Here is a 23,758-nt window from a genome sequence, read left to right on the forward strand (position 1 = left end):
GTGGAAATTTCAAGTTTCAAAAATCTACTGGAGGCATCGAGAATTTTCAAAAAGTCGTTGGAGGCTCCAAAATAACTTGAACCCGCCAGCAGTCGACTCAATAGCGCGTGTTCAAGTTGGAGTACAGCGTGAATTTTGGATTTCTAACTTCATTTGATGAAATTTTAAGGAAATTTGAAGTTTCAAAAATCTACTGGAGGCTCCAGAACTGCTCAAAACGGCTTGAAACCGTTTCCAATCGATTTGGCAGGTCGTAAAAAGGATATATCCCGAATTTAAGCTTATCATGTCAGTTTGGTAAAATTTTGATTTTTTTTTCTCATTTTTGACTTATATGTAGATAAATTTGATTTTCAAAATTCACCAATTATCGAAAAAAACGCTTTCACACTTGAAATTTAGACTATGGATAAGTTTTTGTATGCTGTTTCGATCTAGCTTTGTCCAGATCAAAAAATTTCTATCAAGTCCTATATGTACTCGTATATTTATGTTGGAAAACCAAATCTGCGATTCAAGTTGACCTGTTAATCAAATATCGGGCATTTTGTTAGTATGGGGCCAATTTTATTTTTGACAAGTTTGCTTTAAAATGTTCCTTAGGATGTGTCCCTTTGTACCCTTTCCAAACAATATAAAATTACTGAAGAGTGAAGAGATTTGAAAATTTGCTGGAGGGTCCAGAATGGCTTAAAAGTGATTGTTTTTAAGTTAAGAAAGTTGAAATGTATTTAGATTGACAAAAAATATGTCATGAAGAAGTTGAAAAGCCATAATGACAGCGTTATGATTTTTTGAATCTCAAAAATTCGCTAGAAATCCAGATTTTTATTACGTGGATTTTGGAACGTGCTCCGAAAAAAAATCTTTAAAATAGGTAGGAACAAGCTGAGAACTTTAAAATGAGCTTAATTCACTTACCAGTGGAATAGACTGAGTATGATAATAACACTGCGAATAAAATCAAAGGATGTCGCGTCATTTTTCAACTGTAAATTTGTGCGTAAATCTAAGATGTATGTATTTGACTTGCTACCTGCAGATGAAAAAAACTACTGTAGTTGGTACCTACCCTATATTTATATGAGAGTATAAGTAGGTATAAGTACGCACTTCTTATAAATAAAAGCAATTAAGGATGGCGACAAAAATAAATCAAAACGCATTTTTGGTGGGAGTCAACTATAACGGTCTCCTTAAGTTCTCGTTTTCGTTTTATTTTGAGACCGAAAATCTGCCTTATAGGCCTATATTGTTTAGTTATTTCTTGTTTCATTCGTACTCTTAAACAGAAGTAAATATTTATAGCTGTATTATTTCGGAATTCATCTTCGAAAAAATGACGCGACATGTTTGGTTTTTATTCGTAGTATTGATTCCATGTTCAATCACTTCTAATATGCCGAGTACGTGTAAGTAATACTTATGGTATTGAAATATCATCTTATATAGGTACTTTGTTCTTCAATAGGTTTAAGATTGATGGATTTTTTTTTCAATTTCTGAATCTGTGTAGTTTTGATTTTTTTCTCACCTTTGCTTCACTTTCTCAAAATTATTTTCTGTTCCATGCATTTGTACATGAATACCTACCATATAGGATTATATCATCTGAAAATGCCTAATGTAGTGTTATACGGACTATTAAAACTTTTTTTTACAGGGGTGAATAGTATTGAACGTTGGGTAAACAATACGGTCATGATATTCAAAGTTAATCTGAACTGTTCGTTTATTTGTATTGATAAAAATGAAGTAGAGTGGAATGTAGACTCCACCGACCAAGTAAGTTTGTTATTCGATTTGAAATTCTCAACGGATAGTGGCTCTTCGTAAACTTTCGCTCGCCACAAAACCGCTCACTTTCGGTGCTTGTATATTGTACGTAGCTAATATACAAATACTTACTATTTCACGAAGAAAATAATTCTTTTCAGGCCCAAAATTACGTACAGGTGGTGTCACCAAATGAAAAGATTCTCAGAATAGAGAACATCTCGAGATACGATACGGGCGTATATAAATGTATGTCAAAAAATGACCTTTACCGGTTCGTAAAGATCATTTTGCACATTTTTGGTAAGACTATATAAATCTACGTATACCTACTTGAGTCTTGAGTGCACTGTACTGTCGATGAAAAAGAATACTTACGTTTAGATCATAGATGTTGTGTCAGTGATGTAATTTAGGCACCCTTTTGATGCGAATTTGTCGGACTCAGTTATAAAATTATAATGTTTCAGGTGACAGTCCAGGTGCTCGGCATTATGGATATCAGTTTAAAACATACACAGGTCACATATCACTGGACCCATCCCTGGATTATGTCGGGGACCGAGTGAGCAGTAGCTCAAGGTGGCAAAATGTCAAGGCCGGCCAATTTTTATCTTTTTTTCGCTACTTTTTAAATTTGAGACGTACATTTTTTGACGATTGATTAAAAAAATTATGGTTGTTAACTAGATAAAAAATACGTCTTAAATTGAAGAGCTCTATTCCAAAGTAGGTTAAGTCATATTTTCCCCCCAAAAATGCGTTTAAAATTTTTAATGCTGAAAGGGTATTCCCGGTTAAGATAGGTGAAATGGCCCTGTTCCCAGATTTGGAAAATCATGATGGATTATTGTTGGGTACCTCTAATAAAAATTTTCGAGCGGAATTTCCGCCCCCAACCCACCCCCCTTGGCCAGTATTGCCAAAAAACGCGTTTTTTGCGAGAAAAATTCGGTATCCATGAGTAGCGGGGAGAAAATTTTGGTACCACACGGAAAGTGTAGGGGAACAGTGGACCTTTCAACAAGATTTTTTTCAAAAAATTTTATCGCAGTGGTGGGGGTAAAATTGACAAAAGAAAACTTTGAACCGCCACAGCTCCGAATTGAAGGTTTGGGCACAAAAACTGTTTTCGCCAAAATGTGTCTTTTTACAAGTAGGTACTTTCTTCCTACCAATCCATAAAATTGAAATTTTGTCTGCAAAAAGCTGATATTTGCAAAAAACCCTAAAAAATATGCGTTTTTCGCGTTTTTTTTTTTTCAAAATTATGCGAAATATGCTAAAAATGTACACAACACAAAATGTTGAGCGTCAAATTTTACCCTAGAAAACGTGTTCAAAAGGTTGTCAAAACGCTCATCGACTGAGCTAAGCTCGCAAACACATCGCATCTTTGCAGCAAAATCATGAGATGAAGTAAAATTATAAAAAAATCCTCACTTTTGTTGAAATTTTCAAAAAAAAAAGCACCGTTCTTAGTCGTAATTGTTGAAAAATACATCTGATTTTTTCTGACTTTATCAAAAAAGTTTTAATATTTTTTGTAAAAATGAATAGTAAACCTCTGTTGTAGGCCAAAATTTTATAAATTCCTATTTTAATCCAAAAAAATCTTGACTTTTTGTGAAAATTGCCAAAAACAGCACCTGTTTCTTGGCAAATCTTATCGCCAAAATAATTGTCGAAAAAGTCTCATTTTCACCAAAATTGTACAGAAGTTTCTTTTAAAAAAAAAATTATTGAAAAATCCCAACTTCTGTCAAAATTTTTTTTGTACCTTAGTTATCAAAAAAAACCTGCTTTTTGCCGAAATAAATAAAATTAGATATCGTAAAAAATACTTCTGCTTTTAGCAAAAATTTTCAACCCTCCTGCTTTTTGTCAAAATTGTTTTCAAGTTCTACTTTTTGACAAAATATTGCGGGCAAAGGACTTTTTTTGTCAAGGTATCCAAAAAATTCTGATTTATGCCGAAATGGTCAGTAAAATCTTGTTATCAGCAGAAATAGTCTGAATTTTGAAAAAATTGTCAAAAAGAAAAAGTCCCAACGTTTGTCTGAATTTGTGTAAAAAGTGCTGCTTTTTCCATTTTTAAAATTTTATATTTTTTATCTTAGTTTCCTTTCCTATTCATTTTTTCTAGTTCTCTTAATGGTACCTATGTTTATCACTTCTATAGGTAAAATACACAACGTATACCTACTTTTTTTTTAATTATTCAGTATGGGTAAAAGACCTTCAAAAATGCTAAAAAATTGATTTTTTCCCCTCTCATTGTCAAGCCACATTTGGATTAGGTCGGTCAATTTTTTTATGGTTTGTAATTTCCATCAAGTCTTAATTTATCCTACTCACGTGTACAAAAATAAGTTCTTCAGAAAGGCGAACAGAGAGGAGGGAAACTCCAATATTTTTGTTATTTTTGGAATCACTTTTTTTCATTCACTTTCACGAGACGTTAACCTGATTTTTCTATAAACGAATAAATTACCTCTTGATTTTGGGATGGTACCTTTTGTATTTTAAAAAGGTTTTGTTAACATTTTTGAAAATTAAAGTTGAAATCGAAATTTGTATTTTCTGAAATTACTGATTTTGAGTTGGACTTCTGAACAATTTTTGGGTAATTTGCCCATTCTTGGTAACTTTGTAAGTTTGGCTTGCAATATTTTCATTTTGAATGATTTTGTTTCACCAGGCATTGTGGAAATGTGTTTAAATTGAAAAGAATGTGAGAATTGTAACTGAATTGCTCTGACCTCAATTTGAATTTTCTTGGTATTTTTTTATTCACACAGCTCATGATTACAATCCTTGCTAACTTCAGTAGATGAGCGTTTTGACAACCTTTTGAACACGTTTTCTAGGGTAGAATTTGACGCTCAACATTTTGTGTTGTGTACATTTTTCGCATATTTCGCATAATTTGACAAAAAAAAAACGCGAAAAACGCATATTTTTCAGGGTTTTTTGCAAATATGAGCTTTTTGCAGACAAAATTTCAATTTTATGGATTGGTAGGAAGAAAGTACTTGTAAAAAGACACATTTTGGCGAAAACAGTTTTTGTGCCCAACCCTTCAATTCGGAGCTGTAGCGGTTCAAAGTTTTCTTTTGTCAATTTTACCCCCACCACTGCGATAAAAATTTTTGAAAAAAATCATGTTGAAAGGCCCACTGTTCCCCTACACTTTCCGTGTGGTATGTGGTACCAAAATTTTCTCCCCACTACTCATGGATACAGAATTTTTCTCGCAAAAAACGCGTTTTTTGGCAATACTGGCCAAGGGGGGTGGGTTGGGAGGCGGAAATTCCGCTCGAAAATTTTTATTGGAGGTACCCAACAATAATCCATCATGATTTTCCAAATCTGGGAACAGGGCCATTTCACCTATCTTAACCGGGAATAACCCTTTGTTCTGTTTCCAAGGGTTGGTGCACCTTTCCTTTCTTTGGACATAGAACCATTGCTTGTAGAAAAATTTACTTTGAAAAATCGATCACTGAACCATTTTTTGAAGTAAAAATCTCCTTAAAACGTGTTTTTGGAATAGAGTTCTTCAATTGCTGGTAGATGTTCTTAGATTTTTTTTTTAGTTTTTAATAAAATCGAATTTTGAATGTTGATACCTATCTTAAAAAATGTTCAACAAAACCAAATTGTTACTTTTCAAAAAATTTACTTAAATCATGTTTAGAATTTTGTTCTTGTTTTTTTTTTTTTATATTTTTTTACTATTTTGAATAAAACCAAGTGTTGAATGTTACAAAAAAAAAAAAATAATGAAACCAAAATAAATAATTTCAAATGTTATTTTTTTTTACTTAATTTAAACTAGATTTTGAACTTTGTTCTTGTTTTACTTTTTCTTCAATCTTTATGCAGAAATCAACTCCAATGAAAGATTTTAGAATTCAGCATTCTGAAAATACACGATCCCATTTACATCGCGATTCATTAAATTGTGTGCTTTACTGTTGCTAATTGTAATGTAAATTTAAAAACCGTTCAAGAAATACAAGCGTATAATTTTTTTTTATTTTTAAACTATTTTTTCACATTGATAAAAAAAGAAGAGGACTATAAAATAATGAAATAAGTTAGGTACCTACTTCATAATGAAGCAGATTTTAATAAAAAGAAAAACAACACTAGACCCACGTACGATTATATCCGATGCCATCTCAATCAATAGGTAATTGATATCGTCAAAATACATTACCTAACTTAATTTACACTGTAGTGTGTAGGTAATCGAATACTTTAATTTTTTTAATATTCACATTGTTGATTATTATTTGCGATTCTATTTCATAGACCATTTCCAACTGGATTAAATCAATACATATGAACATTGATTGAATGCTTGATGATCATCCCTCTGAAAAGAAACATCGTCTATACTGATAAATAAAAGTTTTTCAGGTAGGTACATCGTTCGGATCGAAATGAAAACAGAATACTCAATATGCTGAATTAGTTTTATGCGTGCAAAAAATAGTTGTTAGTCTTACCCCAAATGCGAAGTACAACTTTCATGAACACTTTAGGATCCTTTTTAGACACACACTTATAAACCCCTATGTCATGGATTGAGGCATCTTTAATTACGACGTTCTTTTTATTCGGCGACAGCACCTGTATAAAATGTTTTGCCTGAGTATGAAAGTAGAGAACAATCATGTATTAATGCTTTTTTTGTTAATATATATTTCACCTGATTATAAGGTTGATCAGATCAGGGCATTTACATCTCTAGTGGCGTCAACGATCCATTCAACTTCGTCTGTATCAGAGCATGGTATGGTAAAGTTTTTCTCGTGATAGTACCAATCAAGTGTCAATAGCGAGTTATTTTTATATGGAAATTCCAAAGCTGCGAAACATATTATATTGTTTTATGTACATTGTCAACTATTTGTATATTGATGTACGTACATACAACATAGGTACCTACTTGTACAGCATGCATATCGTAAAATCGCCTCATTAAGCGACTACAGATATACCTTATTATTAATACGAAATAAAGTAGCAGAGCCAAGGAGACTAAGAGAGAAGTTCTTTTTTTTGTCCTTTCAAAACAATTTTAAATTCCTGAAGAGAGAAGAGAATTGAAAATTTGTTGAAGGCTCCAGAATAGCTCAAAAGTGGTTGTTTTTTTGAGTTGGGAGAGTTAAAATGTACCTATTTAGTATGTAGCCATTCTCAATGTAATTTAGTCTGGTAAAAAATATTTTATGAAGAAATCACGAAGGAATTAAAAGGATTTCGGAACGTGTTCCGAAAAAAGTTCTTTAAAATAGGAGCAAACAGAGAACGTTAAAATGAGCTTAATTTACTTACTTACCAGTGGAATAAACTGAGTATGAAAATAACACTGCGAATAAAATCAAAAGATGTCGGGTCATTTTTCCAACTGTAATTTGTGTATACGTAAATCTACTGATGTACGTACTTATTTGACTTGCTACCTGTAGATGAAAGAAACTAGAGTTCTACATAGTAGCCTATGTGAGAGTACCTATACGTATTTCTTATTCTAAAAACAAATTAAGAATGGCGACAAAAATAAATTATGTTGACAAAAATAAACAAACGCATTTTTGGTGGGAGTTAACTACATACAAATATAACGTGTCACCTTAATTTTACGTTTTCGTTTTATTTTGAAACCGAAAATCTGTCTTATACTCCTCATTCATTTCTTGTTTCATTTGTACCTACTCTTACGCAGAATAAGTAAATAACTGTCTGGCTGTGTAATTTTGGAATTTATCTTGAAAAAAATGGCGCGACATCTTTGGTTTTTACTCGTAATATTGATTTCATGTTCAATCACTTCTGGTAAGTACGTAAGTTTCTTCAATAAGTTTAAAATTAGTGGAAACTTTTTTGAAATGTGGTCAGATTTTGTATATTTTTAATCCTTACAATTTTCATTTTTTCTCAGTTTTGATACAGTTTTTCAAAATTATTTTCTGTTTATGCAGTGATGTGTATGATCTAAAAATGGATAATGTATACAGGGTGTCCGGGGAGTGGTGGTACAAACTTCAGATTTGGATGTAACCGGGTATGACTAAGAAAGAACATTAGATGATCAAGTTGCCTATCTTGAAAATTGAAGGGGCAAAATTACATTTTAATAATAAACAGATAAAATGAAAATTTTGATGGTGGGAACTGGTAGTACTTTGAAAACTGAGTAAATGTTGTACTTACAAATTTTTGCCTAGCTTGAAAATTGAAGGAGCTATGACCACATTTAGAATAAAAAAAGACTCGAGGAAAAAATCAATAGCGGAAATGGATTCTGCATTCAAAATTATTGATCAAATTTTGTTCTCTTCTATTTTTTCCGTAAGTCAAAATTGAAGGATCTACGCGACATTTAAAGTAACAGAAATTTCAAAAAAATTGAGCAACCCTTGAAATTTCTCATACTTTGAATGTCGCGTAGCTCCTCCAATTTTGATCTGGGCCAAAAATTGAAGAGAATATCCATTTTCGCTATTGAGTTTTTCTTCGAGTCTTTTTTTATTCTAAATGTGGTCATAGCCCCTTCAATTTTCAAGTTGGGAAAAAATTTGTCAGGACAAAATTTACTCAGTTTTCAAAGTACTACCAGTTCCCACCATCAAAATTTTCATTTTATTTGTCAATTATGAAAATGTAATTCTGCCCCTTCAATTTTCAAGATAGGCAACTTGTTCATATAACGTTTTTTCTTAGTTGTACCCGGTTATATCCAAATCTGAAGTTTGTACCACCAGCCACCACTCACCAGACACCCTGTATAGGTAGGTACCAGGTACATAAGATGTATTAAAACATTGTTTCTACAGGTCTTATTATGGGACGTTGGGCAAATGGTACGCTCTTGACATTCAACGTTAAACTGAACTGTTCGTTTGTTTGTACCGATAAAAATGAAGTTGAATGGAAGGTAGACTCCACCGACGAAGTGAGTTTGTTCTTCAAATTTGAAATTCAACGGGTACCTAGTGGTTCTTATACAGGGTGCCCAGAAATATCGAGCATCCCTAAGAAAATAATAATAATAATAATAATAGCCTTTATTTTACAGCAGTATTAACAATCTTAAAATTATAACACTGCCATGGCCCTAAGTAAGAGCATAGGCCTCCCCCAACTATATCCATTCTCTTCTGTTCTCAGCTATTCTGTGGAAGTGGCTGTGTTGAAAAAGTTTGCATATGTGGTCTCTCCATCTCATTTTCTGCCTGCCTGATTTCTTTTCCCATACATCTGCCAAAAGGTCACTCGATGGGTCCATCTCAGTGAGCTACTCCTTGCAACATGGCCCACCCATTTCCATTTTTTCTTTCTGACCTCTTTGGCCAAATCTTTATTGTATTTTAGTCTGGATTTAATAAATTTCAACTTTACCCTATCCCTCAATTTTAAGTTCAAAATAGATCGTTCCATTCGATTTTGTGCCCTAAATTGTGAAGTTGATATCAAATTTCAGTTTCATTCTGACCACAGAGTGGTTAAATGCAAGGTACTACTGTCATCCTCTAGAACAAACTTTGTTAAAAAATCAGCCAATAAAGAAAAATCTAGGATAGAACTAAGAAACAGAGAGCTATATGGAAGTGAGCTGAATAACTTATTGACAGGAACGAATATAACCAGTACCAATGATGTAGATGCTGATTTCAATTTTATTACAAACCAAATTCTTCAAGCAACAGATAATCTTCCCAAAATCAAAAGAAGTAACGAAAAATACAATAGTCTCCCTGAACATATAATTAAATTAATTGAAAAAAGAGAATTATTGAAGAAAAGAAGAAATAAAAATTCAAAGAACAATATAGAATTTAATCTGATGTGTAAATTGGTGAGAGCCCAGCTTCGTAAATTTAATTCCGAAAAAAATAACAAGATGATAGGTGAAATATTGGAAACAACAAAAAGTACAAAAACTATACGTAAAAGTCTAACTTCGGGTAAGAATTGGACTCCATGTCTAATTAACGAAACAGGAACTAAAACATATGATCGTCTCAAAATCAATGAGGTTGCCACAAAATTCTATTCTGGCTTATATGATGGGAATCCAAGCTATACTCAATCTCGAAGGACTCTAGAGAGTCAAAGACTGGAAGAAAAGGTGCCTCCATTTATTGGGGAAGAAATAGATTTAGTGATTAAAAAATTGAAATGTGGAAAAGCAGCAGATCCTAACGGAATCACGAACGAACAATTAAAGTATGGGGGTGAAAAATTGAGGGGGAACTTGTTAATATTGTTCAATAAAATTCTGGAAAAGCAACAAACCCCAAGTTCTTGGAAAAACTCCAAAATCATCCTGATTTTCAAAAAAGGGGATAGAAAGAAAATTGAAAACTACAGACCAATAAGCATTAGCGATACCATAGGAAAAATATTCTCATCAGTTTTAAATAATAGGCTCAAAAATATCCTAGAAAGTCAACAACTTATGGAACAGGCAGGTTTTAGAAAGGGATTTTCAACCACTGACCATTTACATGTTTTAAACCAGATCATTGAAAAGAGTAATGAGTACCAACTAGAAATTTACCTTACTATTTATAGATTATATAAAAGCCTTATATTCTATAGAACACGAGTTCATGATTGAAGCACTAATTAATCAAGGTGTGCCTATCATGTATGTGAAAATGATTATAGAACTTTACTCAGAACTGAAGGCAAGGATAATTACAGAAATGGAAGGGGAATATTTTGATGTAGGAAAAGGGGTAAAACAAGGGGATCCTCTTGGCACTGTTATTTATCTCCTCTTTGGAAGAAATTTTTCGTAAATTAAACTGGGAAAAAAAAGAATTGTCATAGATGGGTCCTACCTGAGTGAGTTGAGATTTGCAGATGATGTTGTTCTTTTTGCAAGTAGCATATCCCCTAAGAAAGTTTTTCATTAAAAATATAGGTTGGCAACGTGAAATAGATGCATATGATTGGTGGAATGTTATCTCTCCAGTCCAACAACCAATCATGTGCTATCATTATTATCATTCACTGTGACTAACAACTAAAGTATTTTGGTAGAAAACTTTTTTAGGGGTGCTCGATATTTCTGGGCACCCTGTATGTACTATATAGTTGAAAAACCGCCTTTCACTCGATAAAATAAACTCATCACAAAAACATCAAAATTCGAAAAAATTCCAAAAATAAACGAATTTTAATTTTTTTGCTACGAGTGTGATTTTTATCAACTTTTTCATGAAATACGTCAGAAAGAGATCAAAATAGGACAACAGAATAAATTTTAACTTTTTTTGATGTTTGGAATTGAAAATTGAATTTCTTCGAATTTTGATTTTTTTGTGATGAGTTCATTTCATCGAGTGAAAAGAGTTTTTCAACTTTTTCAACAGATACGTAAAAATGAGAGTCAAATGGGTCAACTTCACCAATCGAAACTTTTTTTCATTTTTTAAATCAAAAAATCGCATTTTTTGCAAACTTAGAATTTTTTTTAATCGACCTTTGCGACTAGTTACCATCCCAATTTTTTAATATATTGTTCAGCATGAAAAGTTGTCAATTATATATTTTTTTCAGAATTTTTGAGAATCGGAACGATATAAAAACTACGTGTTGAAACTTTTTGAGCTAATTTTTTGTACGAAAAAAAGTGTCAACACTGATTTTTACGATACCACCAAAAAGCCTTTCAAAACCACCTAACTATGGGAAAAATTTTCATTTTGGTAGGTATCGAGGTTAACGAGTAATTCACTGTTGAAATGGATGATATTTTAGGTTCACTGAAAACTTTGACACCCCCTGGTTGCCGCTAAAAATGGGCTAGAGGGCTGCGATTTGCGCCATTGGTCATCTCTTCAAAAAGTCTTTCCACTAGAAAAATTTCAAAAAAATCGCCGAACCCACCACCTACCACTTCTTGGTCGAATTGACGTGGAATGATATCGTTGCCAACCTATATATTTTTAATGAAAAACTTTCTCTGGGCTTCACGTTATTTCTGCCCACCCTGTATATTATATTATTTAAGAAAATTTCAATTTAGATTACCTCTTAGCCTACCCTGGCGTGTGATAATGTAGGGTTATGCTTACCAATTGAATTCAGCCATGTTAAATGTTGAAAAATATATTTTTCACGATGATAATGATTCTTTTCAGGCCAAAAATTACGTTCAGGTGGTGTCTCCGAATGAAAAGATTCTCAGAATAGAAAATATCTCGAGATACGATACAGGCGTGTATAAATGCATGTCCAAAGATGACCCTTACCGGTTCATAAAGCTGGTTGTTCACATTTTTGGTAAGACTGCGACTGCCTATACTTATTAAGTTGATACATGTAAATCTATTTTGTTTTCTGAAGCGACGTTATTTTGCTTTTCGCTTTGAATGTTCGCACTTAAATGGATTTTAAAATTCACACGCTATTTTGAGTTCATTTACGTGTGCGTATTGGGCCATGCCATGTCAAATCGCCGAGCTTTTAGTAGCGAGAAGACAGCGATTTAGAAGAGAAAGCAGTTTACTGTTCAACATTAACTCCTTTGAACATCAATACTTTTCCTACTGCAGAAAAAATGATATAGGTACTTATTAAACAAAATTTTGTGAAATTGGATGGAGAACCATTGATGTGTCATCAAATTTTTTATAAGACCAGTGAAAGCCAACTCGAATTGTCAGTTTGAATAACATTTTCTCATTTCGTACAGTTTTGGTGAAAAAAACCAGAAGCGAAAAAATTGAGGGTGATGAGTGCATAAAATGCCTTAATTTAGGTACCTACATCAACTTTTTCTCCAAATATGGCGTAAAATTTCTAAAAATGAGTCAATTTGCGCAATTTTTACTTTTTTTTGCAAATAAATTTCATTTTTTGTGTCGAGAATGGGTGTGATAGAATGGAAAAATATTATTTTTCTACTTTTCTAGCTAATTATTGATGGTGAAGAAGGTGGCAATCGCCGATTTTCTCCACATCTCCGAAAAGCTCTTCTTTGAACTTATAAACTAGAAAATAGGTAATTATATTCTGCACCATTTGTGGTTTCAAGTTATCCACTCTCAAAATTTACAATATCTCTTTTTCCTATTTTCCTGAAAACTTTCAGCTCATTTATTTCCCTTTCAGTTTAACTGAAAGAACTGCGATTGGTACGTACCATTCGCCATCATTCATCGAGATCTATTCACAGATGAGTTCGGCAATTTGACGTAAAATGGTCCTGTACTGTATCGATGATACAGATGTACTAAGATTTTGAGTGAGTGATGTAATTTTGCCACCTTTTTGATGCGAGTTGGCCGGCAGTAGGTATAGGTACTCATTTAAAATTATACTGTTTTAGGTGACAAACCAGGCACTCGACTTCTTGGATATCAGCCTACATCATACACGGGCCACGTATCACTGGAACATCCTTAGATATAAAAAGCTCACAGAATGAAAAAAAAAAACAATGTTCATTTTACTCTGCAAAGGTTTCATGTGTACTAAGAAATAAGCGTCTATTTATATTAAAATAAAATTGTCATTAAATTACAGGTATTCGTTTAAAATATTAATCAACGAGCATTCTACGTTGCATTCATTCAGCTGGTTTCTTCATCATTCCCACTTTTTTCCATTTTATTTTTCTGAATCACGTCAGAAAAATAAACAATTTTCCTTCGCTTTGAAATTCTTTCAATTCACTGATTAAAATGAAAAACGTCTTTACTCATTGCATAGTGGGCAAAATTGCTCTTACTATCATTCTATATCACCTCTTCGGTTTCCAACACTGCAGCAAGATGTGTTGTTGAGTTCGAGATGTTGCATATTGCATTCTGAAAGGCGCTTGATGGTTGATTAACTTGGAATACTTGCTGGTAGGTACCTAATCGTTTTGTTTTTAGAATAATGAATCTCCCAATCGATTGTATTTTTTGTATTAATATTAATATTCTGCGGAATTGATCAAACTAACTATACCCAATTGTACCTATGTAGATGAGTTTCATGTTGACAGACAATTTCATTACTGCTTGGTGGTTTCTCATTTTTAAATATTTCCATGATAAATGAAACTCATTTTAATGATGTACCTAATGTAGGTAATATTGATGAAAATAATTGAATGATTCCCTACGATTCCGTTTCAAACAAGACTTCAAGCGCTTCAGATATTAGTCTAAAGGGCTACAAAGTTTCAAACTCTTGAAGAGTGTGATGAAACTAAGTAATTTTAATCAATTTTTTAGCACTTGATTAAAATAAATTAATTATTTTAATTTAATTTTTCTTTGATCATCTCCGAAGTGGCTACACCGACTGCACATTTTTTTCAAATTTTCTCCCCTTTTCCCCGCATTATTCTGTTTCTGTTTGTTTATGTTTAGCCTTAAGGATAAGGATGAGAATTGATAATCATTAGTACATATACGGTAGGTCTAGGTACATGGTACATTATCAAATTTTTTTCTATGTAGAGTTGCTGTAAATGGCCCTTAATAAATAAATAAAAAATAATATATTTAGCAATAGGATATCACGGTAGATACATTATGCAAATTATTAAGTATTTCATCTTTTTTGCAATGCAAGTCAAATTTAAGTACACGTACGTAGTACTTGAGGCAAATGCAAGCGATTGGGTTATAGATACGTATGGTACGTCAATTTCGCCTATTGAAAATAATATAAAGCATGATCAAAGAGTTCGGATATCTTGAACTTTGACGAGTAATGAATGTAGGTCATATTCCACCACTCGATTGAAATACTTAGGTCACAATGAATGTTAGATGATTGATGAGTCTTACACTGAAAAGCAAGTAAAAAGAATAATTAAAAAAATGATTAGGTAAATATAAGATTTATAGAAATAAATTCGTAGAAATAGGAATGTAACCGTACTCATAACGTGAACGACAATCTTCATAAACAAATTAGGATTCTTTTTGGATACACATTTATAAACACCGCCATCATCTTGGTTAGGTTCTTCTATCACGATATTAGTTTTATTTGGCGCCTCCACTTGAATGAAATGTTTGGCCTGAAAAACAAAAGAGTTGAAAAAAATGCATTCCAATACCATTGATTTAGTATTTTCCAAAACCGAAGTATTTGTACTACGAGTAAATAATGAATAAAAAATTCGCTATCACAACCATACTTCCTCACAGTTTCTCACTCAAAATTACTTGGGAACTGCTTTTCATCGCAACTCTTCTCGGGGACAACGGCAGAGTTTCGTTTAGCCTTCCGGCATCTTCTATTTGTCGACAGTTCAAAAAAAATTTCATATCTAGGTTAGGTACTTAATAAGTCTACAGAATTCAAACTTCTTCACGGCTTCGATTCACAAAATTTACACTATAGGATAAAATTTGAAAAGTTGAAATGTTCATTGGTCACTGTCGCCAAGATTTTGCTTTGTAAGTATGAATAATACCCGTAACAATGTTAGGCATTTGAATAATGAAAAATCAATATTTTTTTTCTTTTTGATACTTGACATCCCTGTCGCATTAGTCTAACTTAATCAAAGCAATTACATAAGGGGTGGTTTCAACAATCCATTCTACTTCATCTGCATCAGAACAAGGTATAGTAAAGTTTGTCGGCGTTTTAAGTCGATCAATTATCACAAGGGAGTTGTTTCTGTATGGAATTTCCAAACCTATAAAAATTGGCAAAAATAAATCATTTCATTTATCAAGCTACCTATACCTATTTTACTTGTACCTATTTTCAATAAGTTGCATCATCTTCCCTTTTAAACGTATTGCACAACCTATACCTACTTTATTGCAAACATTTTCAAAATTTGTATTTTTTGAGTTATAAGTACTTAATTGGGTACTTATCAGTTATCACATTAAAAAAATGAAGAACGCGATAAAAAATATGGACCATGTAGATAAAGTGTTTGGCTTGACCCTCTGGAGTTTGGAGGTTCCATGTTGGGGATTGAATATTGTTATGATGAGCGCGATAGGGTATCTTACCCTGCACAATGCCAAATCACAAAAAGAGAGCTTTCAAAAAAAATCACGCCGGTAAATGAAGGTTTTAAAAAAGCTTACTTGACATAGTGTTGGTGTATATGGCCCGCACTTCTTAGGGGGTGCAGATGTTACGCACCACTTAAGGAGATGCCTATTTTATCTACCCCTTAAACCGATAGGTTATGGAAACATGTAGGTATGCTTTAGAGATGAAGAAAAATGTACAAGTACTGCGTGTACTTGTACATCTGACGTCACTGGCGGCTGTACCCTCCTTAAAAGATAGATATTAAATTATATAAGGGTTGACAGCCACCAGTGACATTTATACCCTGAGATAGGGAAAATAGCCAATTAATTAGGTAAATTTATTAGAAAGAATGCTCGCTTACTGACAGCAGTGACAGGTATGTAAATTAGCGCCTTTAAGCCTATTTTTGACCACTTGACCTCGGGGGAGGGACTAAAATCACCCTTTTTTCTATATATACTGTGATTTTAGCGCCAACTGCGAGAGTCAAACTCATATAGTGCACAATTGCGGTTCCTCGTAAAAAATACGTACAGTCGCGATTAAATCAGGGGTTGAAACTGTTAAAAACCCCAAAACCAAAAATGAAGGAAAAACCAAATATAAATCTGTTTTGTGCAAAACTCAAAACCAAAAATAAAAAATATTTGATCAAAACCACTTGACCAAAAACCAAAAATAAAAATATTTGATCAAAACCACTTAACCAAAAACCAAATATAAAAAATTTGAAATTTAAATCATCAGAAATGTCAAAATATGTGTAATGTTTTGACATTTTATGCATTAATTGACTAGTAGAAATGAATACAATAATTAATAATACTAATACTACCTAGAATTAGGCGGCATAATGCAATAATTGGCAGGAAAAAAAAACTGGAAAACTGAAACCAAAAACCCAATACCAAATAAAAGTAGCAAAAAACTGTAACCAAAAACCAAAAAAACAAATAAAGGTAGCAAACAACTGAAACCAAAAACCAAAAAACCAATTATCAAAAGGTGAAAATTGAAACCAAACCAAAAACCAAAAATCAATTTTCAATCAGTTTCAACCCCTGGATTAAATCTCCTTATCATAGTATTTCTCACCTTAAGTGCAGAATTAGTGATCTATGATTATGGAGTTTGCAACCTACACCCTTCGATTTATGTCACCTTCGCATGTGATTAATACCAATGTCAATTCAGTGATCATGGATCCGATGATCAATAATTTGTTCCTTTTTGGTGATTCGCTATGGTGCTGGTCATACAAGAATCATGCAAAGTGTTCACTAGTGCCTCTTTTAGATAAGTTCCATCGAAGCCTTTGGTATTGGAAAGGCATCAGAAGAGATGGAAAAAGTGTACAGTTTTGGTAAGTAGGTTCGAAGTAACTTACTTATACTAATTAATTTAAATATAACAATTAATTAGTGGTGATGATTTAATCTGCAAATGCGGGGGTTTGTGGGTTCAATCAATTAATTTAATTTATTTATTTATTCAAATGGAGTTAAAACATTGTTATATCGTGTTTCTTTGGGCAATTAATCATGTACTCGTTGGAGCTGGGTACTTTTAGTTATATTTAGCTATGATGTAAATAATTGCTATGCTATTGTATTAAGATGTGAAAATGTTTATATTCTGCCTTGAAATGGTCCATAGGCAACCATTTATGTTTGTCAAAAGATAATATGTTTTCCTATGTAAATTACGTTTCAATAAAATGTTTGTAATTTGTCTTGAATGTTGGAATAAGTTCTTTCTTCATTACATAATAATTAACTATAGTAGACTGCTTGACTCATAAAGTCTCTTCATCTGAGCTATCTTGGCAAAATCTTTATTTATTCCACCCTTAGGGAACAAATAAGAAAAATCTAAATAGGTAGGTAGGGAGTATTATCTTTACCAACCTATCGCAGTTATGCTTGCTCTAACTATATCAAACTTATACCTAATCCGTCATTTCCGACAAAAAAATAAACGTGTTGAAAAAATTTTTCAAAAATGATTTATGCTAGCAATAGGTATTAGATACCTATTAGTTATACTTAGGTAGCCATAAAAATAAATTCTAAAGAATGGGTAATTAAGTACCTAACCTAGGTAAGAATTTTTGGAAAAAGAGTAATCTGACATTACTCAAGTTGAGCAAAAAAAAAACTTGGTAAAAAAAAATATGAAGGAAATAAAAATCTGACTAGCAAAGAGATAATTTTTTATCAAGTCACAAAATAAAATCATGTCGGAAATCACTGAAATATTAGGTACCGAAATTATGTACTTTTTTATTTTATTCTATTTTTTTTTTTTTTTTTTTTTGCTTTGAAGTGAGTGATGTCATGTTGCATACGTAGAACTTTTCTTTACTTTCAGGGAACAAAACTTTTTCTGTCACTGAATCACATGTTGAAATATGATGATGACCAAAGAGAGGATTAGAACTTTAATTCATGAAGCTGACATAGTGAGAATCAGTCAGTTATTTATGTTCATGTACCTATCTATGTGTTTTATGTACTTAACGGATTTGTGTTTTTAAGTATTTATCTAGGGGTATATGTATTCCTTCATATCGTATTATTCCGACTTGTGATTCAGTGGTGTTGTATTTACTTCAATTCTTTTTCTTTTTTTCCCCGGAATGAATATCTCCGACATTTATGAAAGACAATAAAAAATCCTCTCTTAGCGACCTTGATTTTTGTTGTCTTCAACTTTTTTTTGCTCAACTTTAGGAAATGCTAGGATACACTGAAAATAGGTGATATTAATTCAAGATTTTCTAATTTTTTGAATATTTTTTTGAACCACTACAACTTATCTTTCCCACTTCAAACTTACACAAATCATAACCCCAACCACTTACATTATCCTCATAGTATTCAAACCCAAATACGCACCCTAAAAACTAGACTATTAGAATCTTACTCAAATTGGAAATTCGGTGGGTCTGAAGATGATAAAATTGAATACAAGCTCCTTCAAAAGGAATATAAAAAATTGATCAATTGGGCAAATATAGAATCAAACTCTCACAAAGTTGCAATCTCAAATAATATCTGCAAAACTACATGGAAGATAATAAAACTCATATCAACCATGCAAACAAACCATTGACCATATTACATTCCAAGATACCAAATATACCAACTCACCTGATATGGCTAGGTTATTCAGCCAACATTTTGCAACTGTTGCAAATAACGTAGTTAATTTTTCTCAAACATTGGACCCATTATCCCTTATTCTAGCTAATGATTCCTCAATATTTGTGTTACCAGCTACTGCAGCTGAAGTCTCTAATGTCATACAAGGTCTCAAAAATTCCAACTCCAGGGATAGTTATGGTTTAGATGTAGGTCTTATCAAACAAGCTGATCGCTACATATCTCATATACTTGCTGAACTTTTTAATGACTCCATAGATCAGGGAAAATTTCCAGAAAGCTTGAAATCAAGTATTGTAACCCCCGTACATAAAAAAGGAGAAAAATCAAATTTAAACAACTATAGGCCCATCTCTGTAACACCAGTATTCTCAAAGATTTTTGAGCGCCTGTTGTATAATTGACTGATACAATTCCTATCAGCTAACAGCATTCTAAGTGAAACACAATTTGGCTTCCGTCGTGGGAAAAACACCACCAAAGCAATATTTAATTTATTGAACAAAATTCTCCAAGCTGGCCAAGAGGGTGAAAATTCATTGGCAATATTCTGTGATTTATCGAAAGCTTTTGATACCATGAACCACAGAATTCTACTGGGAAAGTTGGAAAAATATGGAATAAGGGGTCCAATCCACAGTTGGCTGAAATCCTTCCTTGAAAATAGGGTACAAATAGTCAAAATCCAAAATGGCGAGACTTACACCTTTTCTGAAGAGAAAATAATAGACAAAGGAGTCCCCCCAAGGTTCCATACTTGGACCTTTATTGTTTATTCTCTATGTTAATGATTTGTCATCTTACATTAATGCACTTCTCACCTAGTTTGCAGATGATACAACTATGTTTTTAAAAGGTGGTAGCTGGGACACACTGCTTAAAAAAACAGAACATGTTCTCAAAAACTTAATCTGCTGGTTTAATGCAAATTGCATGAGCTTAAACTTGGAAAAAACAGTAACAGTGCCTTTCAATGTAACCCCCAAGGAGGCAGACCTGGTAGCAGAAACTCTCTCAACTCTACCTAATGTCTCTTGTGCTGCAAAGTTCTTAGGGGTTGATGTTCAATGCAATTTAAAATGGGATGTATACATCACAGAGTTGGCGCGATTCCAGGAGCTTGAGAATCGGATTCCAAATGGTGTGATTCCACAAAATTTTGAGTCCCGATTCCGCTTATCAGATTCGCCAGATATAGGAATCCGAATCCGAATCGTAATTTTCGATTCCGATTCCTTTCGCGACTCCGATTCAGATTCCACTCACGACTCATCTTAGGATCCTCTCACAACTCCAACCAGATTCCTCTCACGACTCCAGCCAGATTCCCATCACAACTCCTTAAATTTCATAAAAATGAAGCATTGAAGATGAAATGAACATTCTAACAAACATTAGTAAATAAATATAAAGGCTCGCCGGTGTTATTTTTTTGTAGGAGTGGGGGGTGAGGCGTGGGGAGGGGGCAATTCTAAATTTTTCGTACATTATTGTGTAATATGTCGAATAATATGTTTTCGAAATCGTAGAATCCGAATTTGGAGTAATTTTTTTTGTAGGAGTGGAGGGTGAGGCGTGGGGAAAGGGAAAATTTCAAATTTCTCCTACATTATCCTTATCGTGTTATATGTCGAATAATATATTTTCGAGGTCGTAGAATTCGAATCCAGAGTCATTTTTTATGGTGAAGGTGGAAGGTGAGTCGTAGGTTCGCATGGGTGGGGCCCTCTCCCCAAACGGTGATACTTGAATAGCACTCGACCCTAAAAACTAGCTCAAGATTCGAATTCTGCGACCTTGAACACATATCAACCAACATGTTACACAATATTATAGGCAAAATTTGAAATTTCTCCTCTCCTCTTGCCTCGCCTCATACCCCTGCGAAAAAATAACCCCAGATTCGAATTGTACGACCTCAAAAACATATCAATCGACATATTACACATTAATATAGGCAAAATTTGTAATTTACTCTCTCTCCCCTTGACTCACCTCCCACCCCTACAAAAAAAAAAATATCTCCAGATTCGAGTTCTACGACCTAGAAAATATATTATTCGACATATAACACGATAATGTAGGAGAAATTTGAAATTTTCCCTTTCCCCACGCCTCACCCCCCACTCCTACAAAAAAAATTACTCCAAATTCGGATTCTACGATTTCGAAAACATATTATTCGACATATTACACAATAATGTAGGAAAAATTCAAAATTTTCCCTCTCCCCACGCCTCACTCCCTACTCCTACAAAAAAAATAACTGCAGATTCAGATTCTACGACCTTGAAAACATATCAATCGACATATTACACAATAATGTACGAAAAATTTAGAATTGCCCCCTCCCCATGCCTCACCCCCCACTCCTACAAAAAAAATAACTCCAGATTTGGATTCTACGACCTCGAAAACATGTTATTCGACATATTGCGCATCGATCAGGGTCGAATCCTAATAATACCAATTAATTTGTAGATTTTCTGACTTACCCCAAAGTGGGGTAAGTCAGAACAAGTTACATTTTATTCGATTGTGCGAAAGCTACTGCGACAATCGCGCTGAAATTTTCACCATAGGTTAAGAACCCTTATGGGAACCTACATACCAAATTTCAGCCATATTGGTTCATTAGTACGAGAGTAACAGCTGATCAAAGTTGAAATTGTGAAAAAACGTTCTGACTTCCCCCGGTGCACCTTATGTAAAATTTTCAACTCACCATGTTATTAGTAAAACAATGATAAATTCTAAATTCATCATTCAGATTCACTTTCACAACCACTTTTCAGCGCCAACCGGCAAAAATTAGATAAAAGAATATTTATGAAAATTACACTTTTTTGTATTTGTGCTTTTCAATTGAATTTGGGTGATTTCGTTCATTGTGAGAGTCTAGAGAATCGTAATGATGAGGAGTCGTGAGAATCGTAATGACTAATGAGGAGTCGCGAGAATTGTAATATCGGAGTCGAGAGAATCGAAATATCGGAGTCGCGAGAATCAAATTACCGGAATCGCGAATCATATTACATTTGCGATTCCTGCTTGAAAAGAGTCAGATTTCACATTTTTCGATTCATCTGTCAGGTGAATCGAAAATGGAATCCGATTCCGGAATCGGATTCATGCGATTCTCACGACTCCTTAAAAAAATCGGAATCGCGCCATCTCTGATACATCACTAAATTAACCAGTCGTTTGTCATCTATAAACTTTTCACTCTTTCAGCTACGCCAAATTACAAATCAAAAAACTCTCAGACTTGCATATTTTGGACTATTCCACTCCACAATGGCCTATGGGGTAGTTTTTTGGGGAGGTAATGCATCTTATGTCAAACAAATACTCACACTACAAAAACGTGCGATAAGAACAATTTATAAACTACCTCTAAGACAAACATGCAGACCCACCTTTGTTGATAATAAAATTCTCACTACAATATCACAATATATTCTGGACATATCTCTCATGGTTTATACTGGGGTTATAACCTTTCCAAAAATTACCCATCCATACAGTACCAGATCACGAGGTAACCTCAGAACTCCCCACCACTGCACAAAACTTCTCCAGAGTAGCACTGTATCATCTGCTGCAAAAGTATATAATCGGATTCCAGGGAGTGTAAAAAACCAGCCAACTGCAAAAAAATTCAAACATGTCCTGAAAGAATGGCTGATAACTAGGGCTTATTATACCCTGGAAGAATATCTCAGCTCCCCGGATCAATAAGAGTTCAAATTTTTTGAAATAACCTGGAGTAGATTTTATGTACCCGTAGTTTTAAATCTTCATCTTTTATGTTTTAATCAAGTTTTTTTTACCCTATATTTTAAAGCTGAAATTTGTATTCTATGTAGGTACTTACATGCTTAACTTGATACGATGGCAGCAATGCTGCCGCATGTATCTCAAATAAAGAATTTGAATTTGAATTTGAATTTGATCCTTTTTCTGATTGATTCTATTACAATGCTCAAAAAGGGTGTATTTTTTGACTAGTGTTTTTTCTTTAGGTATCTGAATTAATTTCGGAAAAAAAAATCAACATTTGTTTTTATCGGAAATGAAGAATCAGAGCTTTTTAAAAACTGGTCTTCCTTTGAAAGCTCAATGTTTTTGTGATGTGGCCATATTGGGCAGGCCAGGTATTTCATTTCCATTACACTCTTCAAAACAATTCAATTTTTCAATATGGAAAGCTGGAGAATCCCCAACGCATTGAGGAAAATACTTCAAAATAATCATGGGAAAGATCTAAAAATCATTTCCCCAAACGTTCTACAGTACCTATTACCTATTCAGTTATTTTCGCAAGACTCTGAAGAGCTGGCAAATGATGCATAATCTTTTAATATTCTCTAAAAATAAATAAAATAAATTCAAGTAGATAACTTACCCAAGGAATAGGCTAAATATAACGTGAATATAACAATTATTAAATTTCTCATTGTGTCGCGATAATTTTCACAATAATAGTTTGGTAAATCGCGTATGGTTTACAGAACAATAATGGGCTGATATTTAATCGTGTACGTTGACAGATGAAAGTGCTTTTGAAAAAATCACAGTATCTGTATCTATGTACTTCGATATGTATTATCTACGAATGGTTAAATTTAATATTATCTATTGTTTAAATTGAGAATGAAAAACAAAAAGAATTGTTAAAATGAACCGTCTGGTAAACAGGATGTTGGTGGGCGTTATAGCTAACCTATCAGTTCAATTTTTATCTTACTTTGAATAAATAATAAAAGGATCTTGGTGGG

At 33.2% G+C, this 23,758-nt stretch overlaps 2 protein-coding genes and 1 long non-coding RNA gene across 4 annotated transcripts; 1 reads left to right on the forward strand and 2 right to left on the reverse strand.

Annotated features, from left to right (window-relative positions):
• Positions 1-5,797: 5,797 nt before the first annotated feature.
• On the reverse strand, positions 5,798-7,307 carry LOC135841581 (uncharacterized). 2 transcript variants are annotated; one of them, XR_010557947.1, is made up of 4 exons: positions 7,130-7,307; positions 6,531-6,655; positions 6,294-6,435; positions 5,798-6,160 (listed from the first exon to the last, which is right to left on the reverse strand). It is a non-coding gene; the product is annotated as an uncharacterized LOC135841581 (long non-coding RNA). The 2 variants fall into 2 exon arrangements; XR_010557948.1 differs by having other exon boundaries at positions 6,294-6,417; positions 6,497-6,655.
• Positions 7,308-7,452: 145 nt separating this feature from the next.
• On the forward strand, positions 7,453-13,331 carry LOC135839450 (uncharacterized). Its single transcript, XM_065355471.1, has 4 exons — positions 7,453-7,626; positions 8,628-8,746; positions 11,946-12,087; positions 13,136-13,331. The coding sequence occupies exons 1-4, from the start codon at positions 7,569-7,571 to the stop codon at positions 13,210-13,212; spliced, it is 396 nt and encodes a 131-aa protein (XP_065211543.1). The 5' UTR covers positions 7,453-7,568; the 3' UTR covers positions 13,213-13,331.
• A 949-nt stretch (positions 13,332-14,280) lies between these two features.
• LOC135839451 (uncharacterized) lies at positions 14,281-23,613 on the reverse strand. Its single transcript, XM_065355472.1, has 4 exons — positions 23,386-23,613; positions 15,330-15,454; positions 14,686-14,827; positions 14,281-14,592 (listed from the first exon to the last, which is right to left on the reverse strand). Exons 1-4 carry the CDS (start codon positions 23,435-23,437, stop codon positions 14,588-14,590), a joined length of 324 nt encoding a protein of 107 aa, XP_065211544.1. The 5' UTR covers positions 23,438-23,613; the 3' UTR covers positions 14,281-14,587.
• Positions 23,614-23,758: the final 145 nt, after the last annotated feature.

Source organism: Planococcus citri, chromosome 3, assembly GCF_950023065.1.
Source record: "Planococcus citri chromosome 3, ihPlaCitr1.1, whole genome shotgun sequence".
Taxonomy (NCBI): Eukaryota; Metazoa; Arthropoda; class Insecta; order Hemiptera; family Pseudococcidae; genus Planococcus; species Planococcus citri.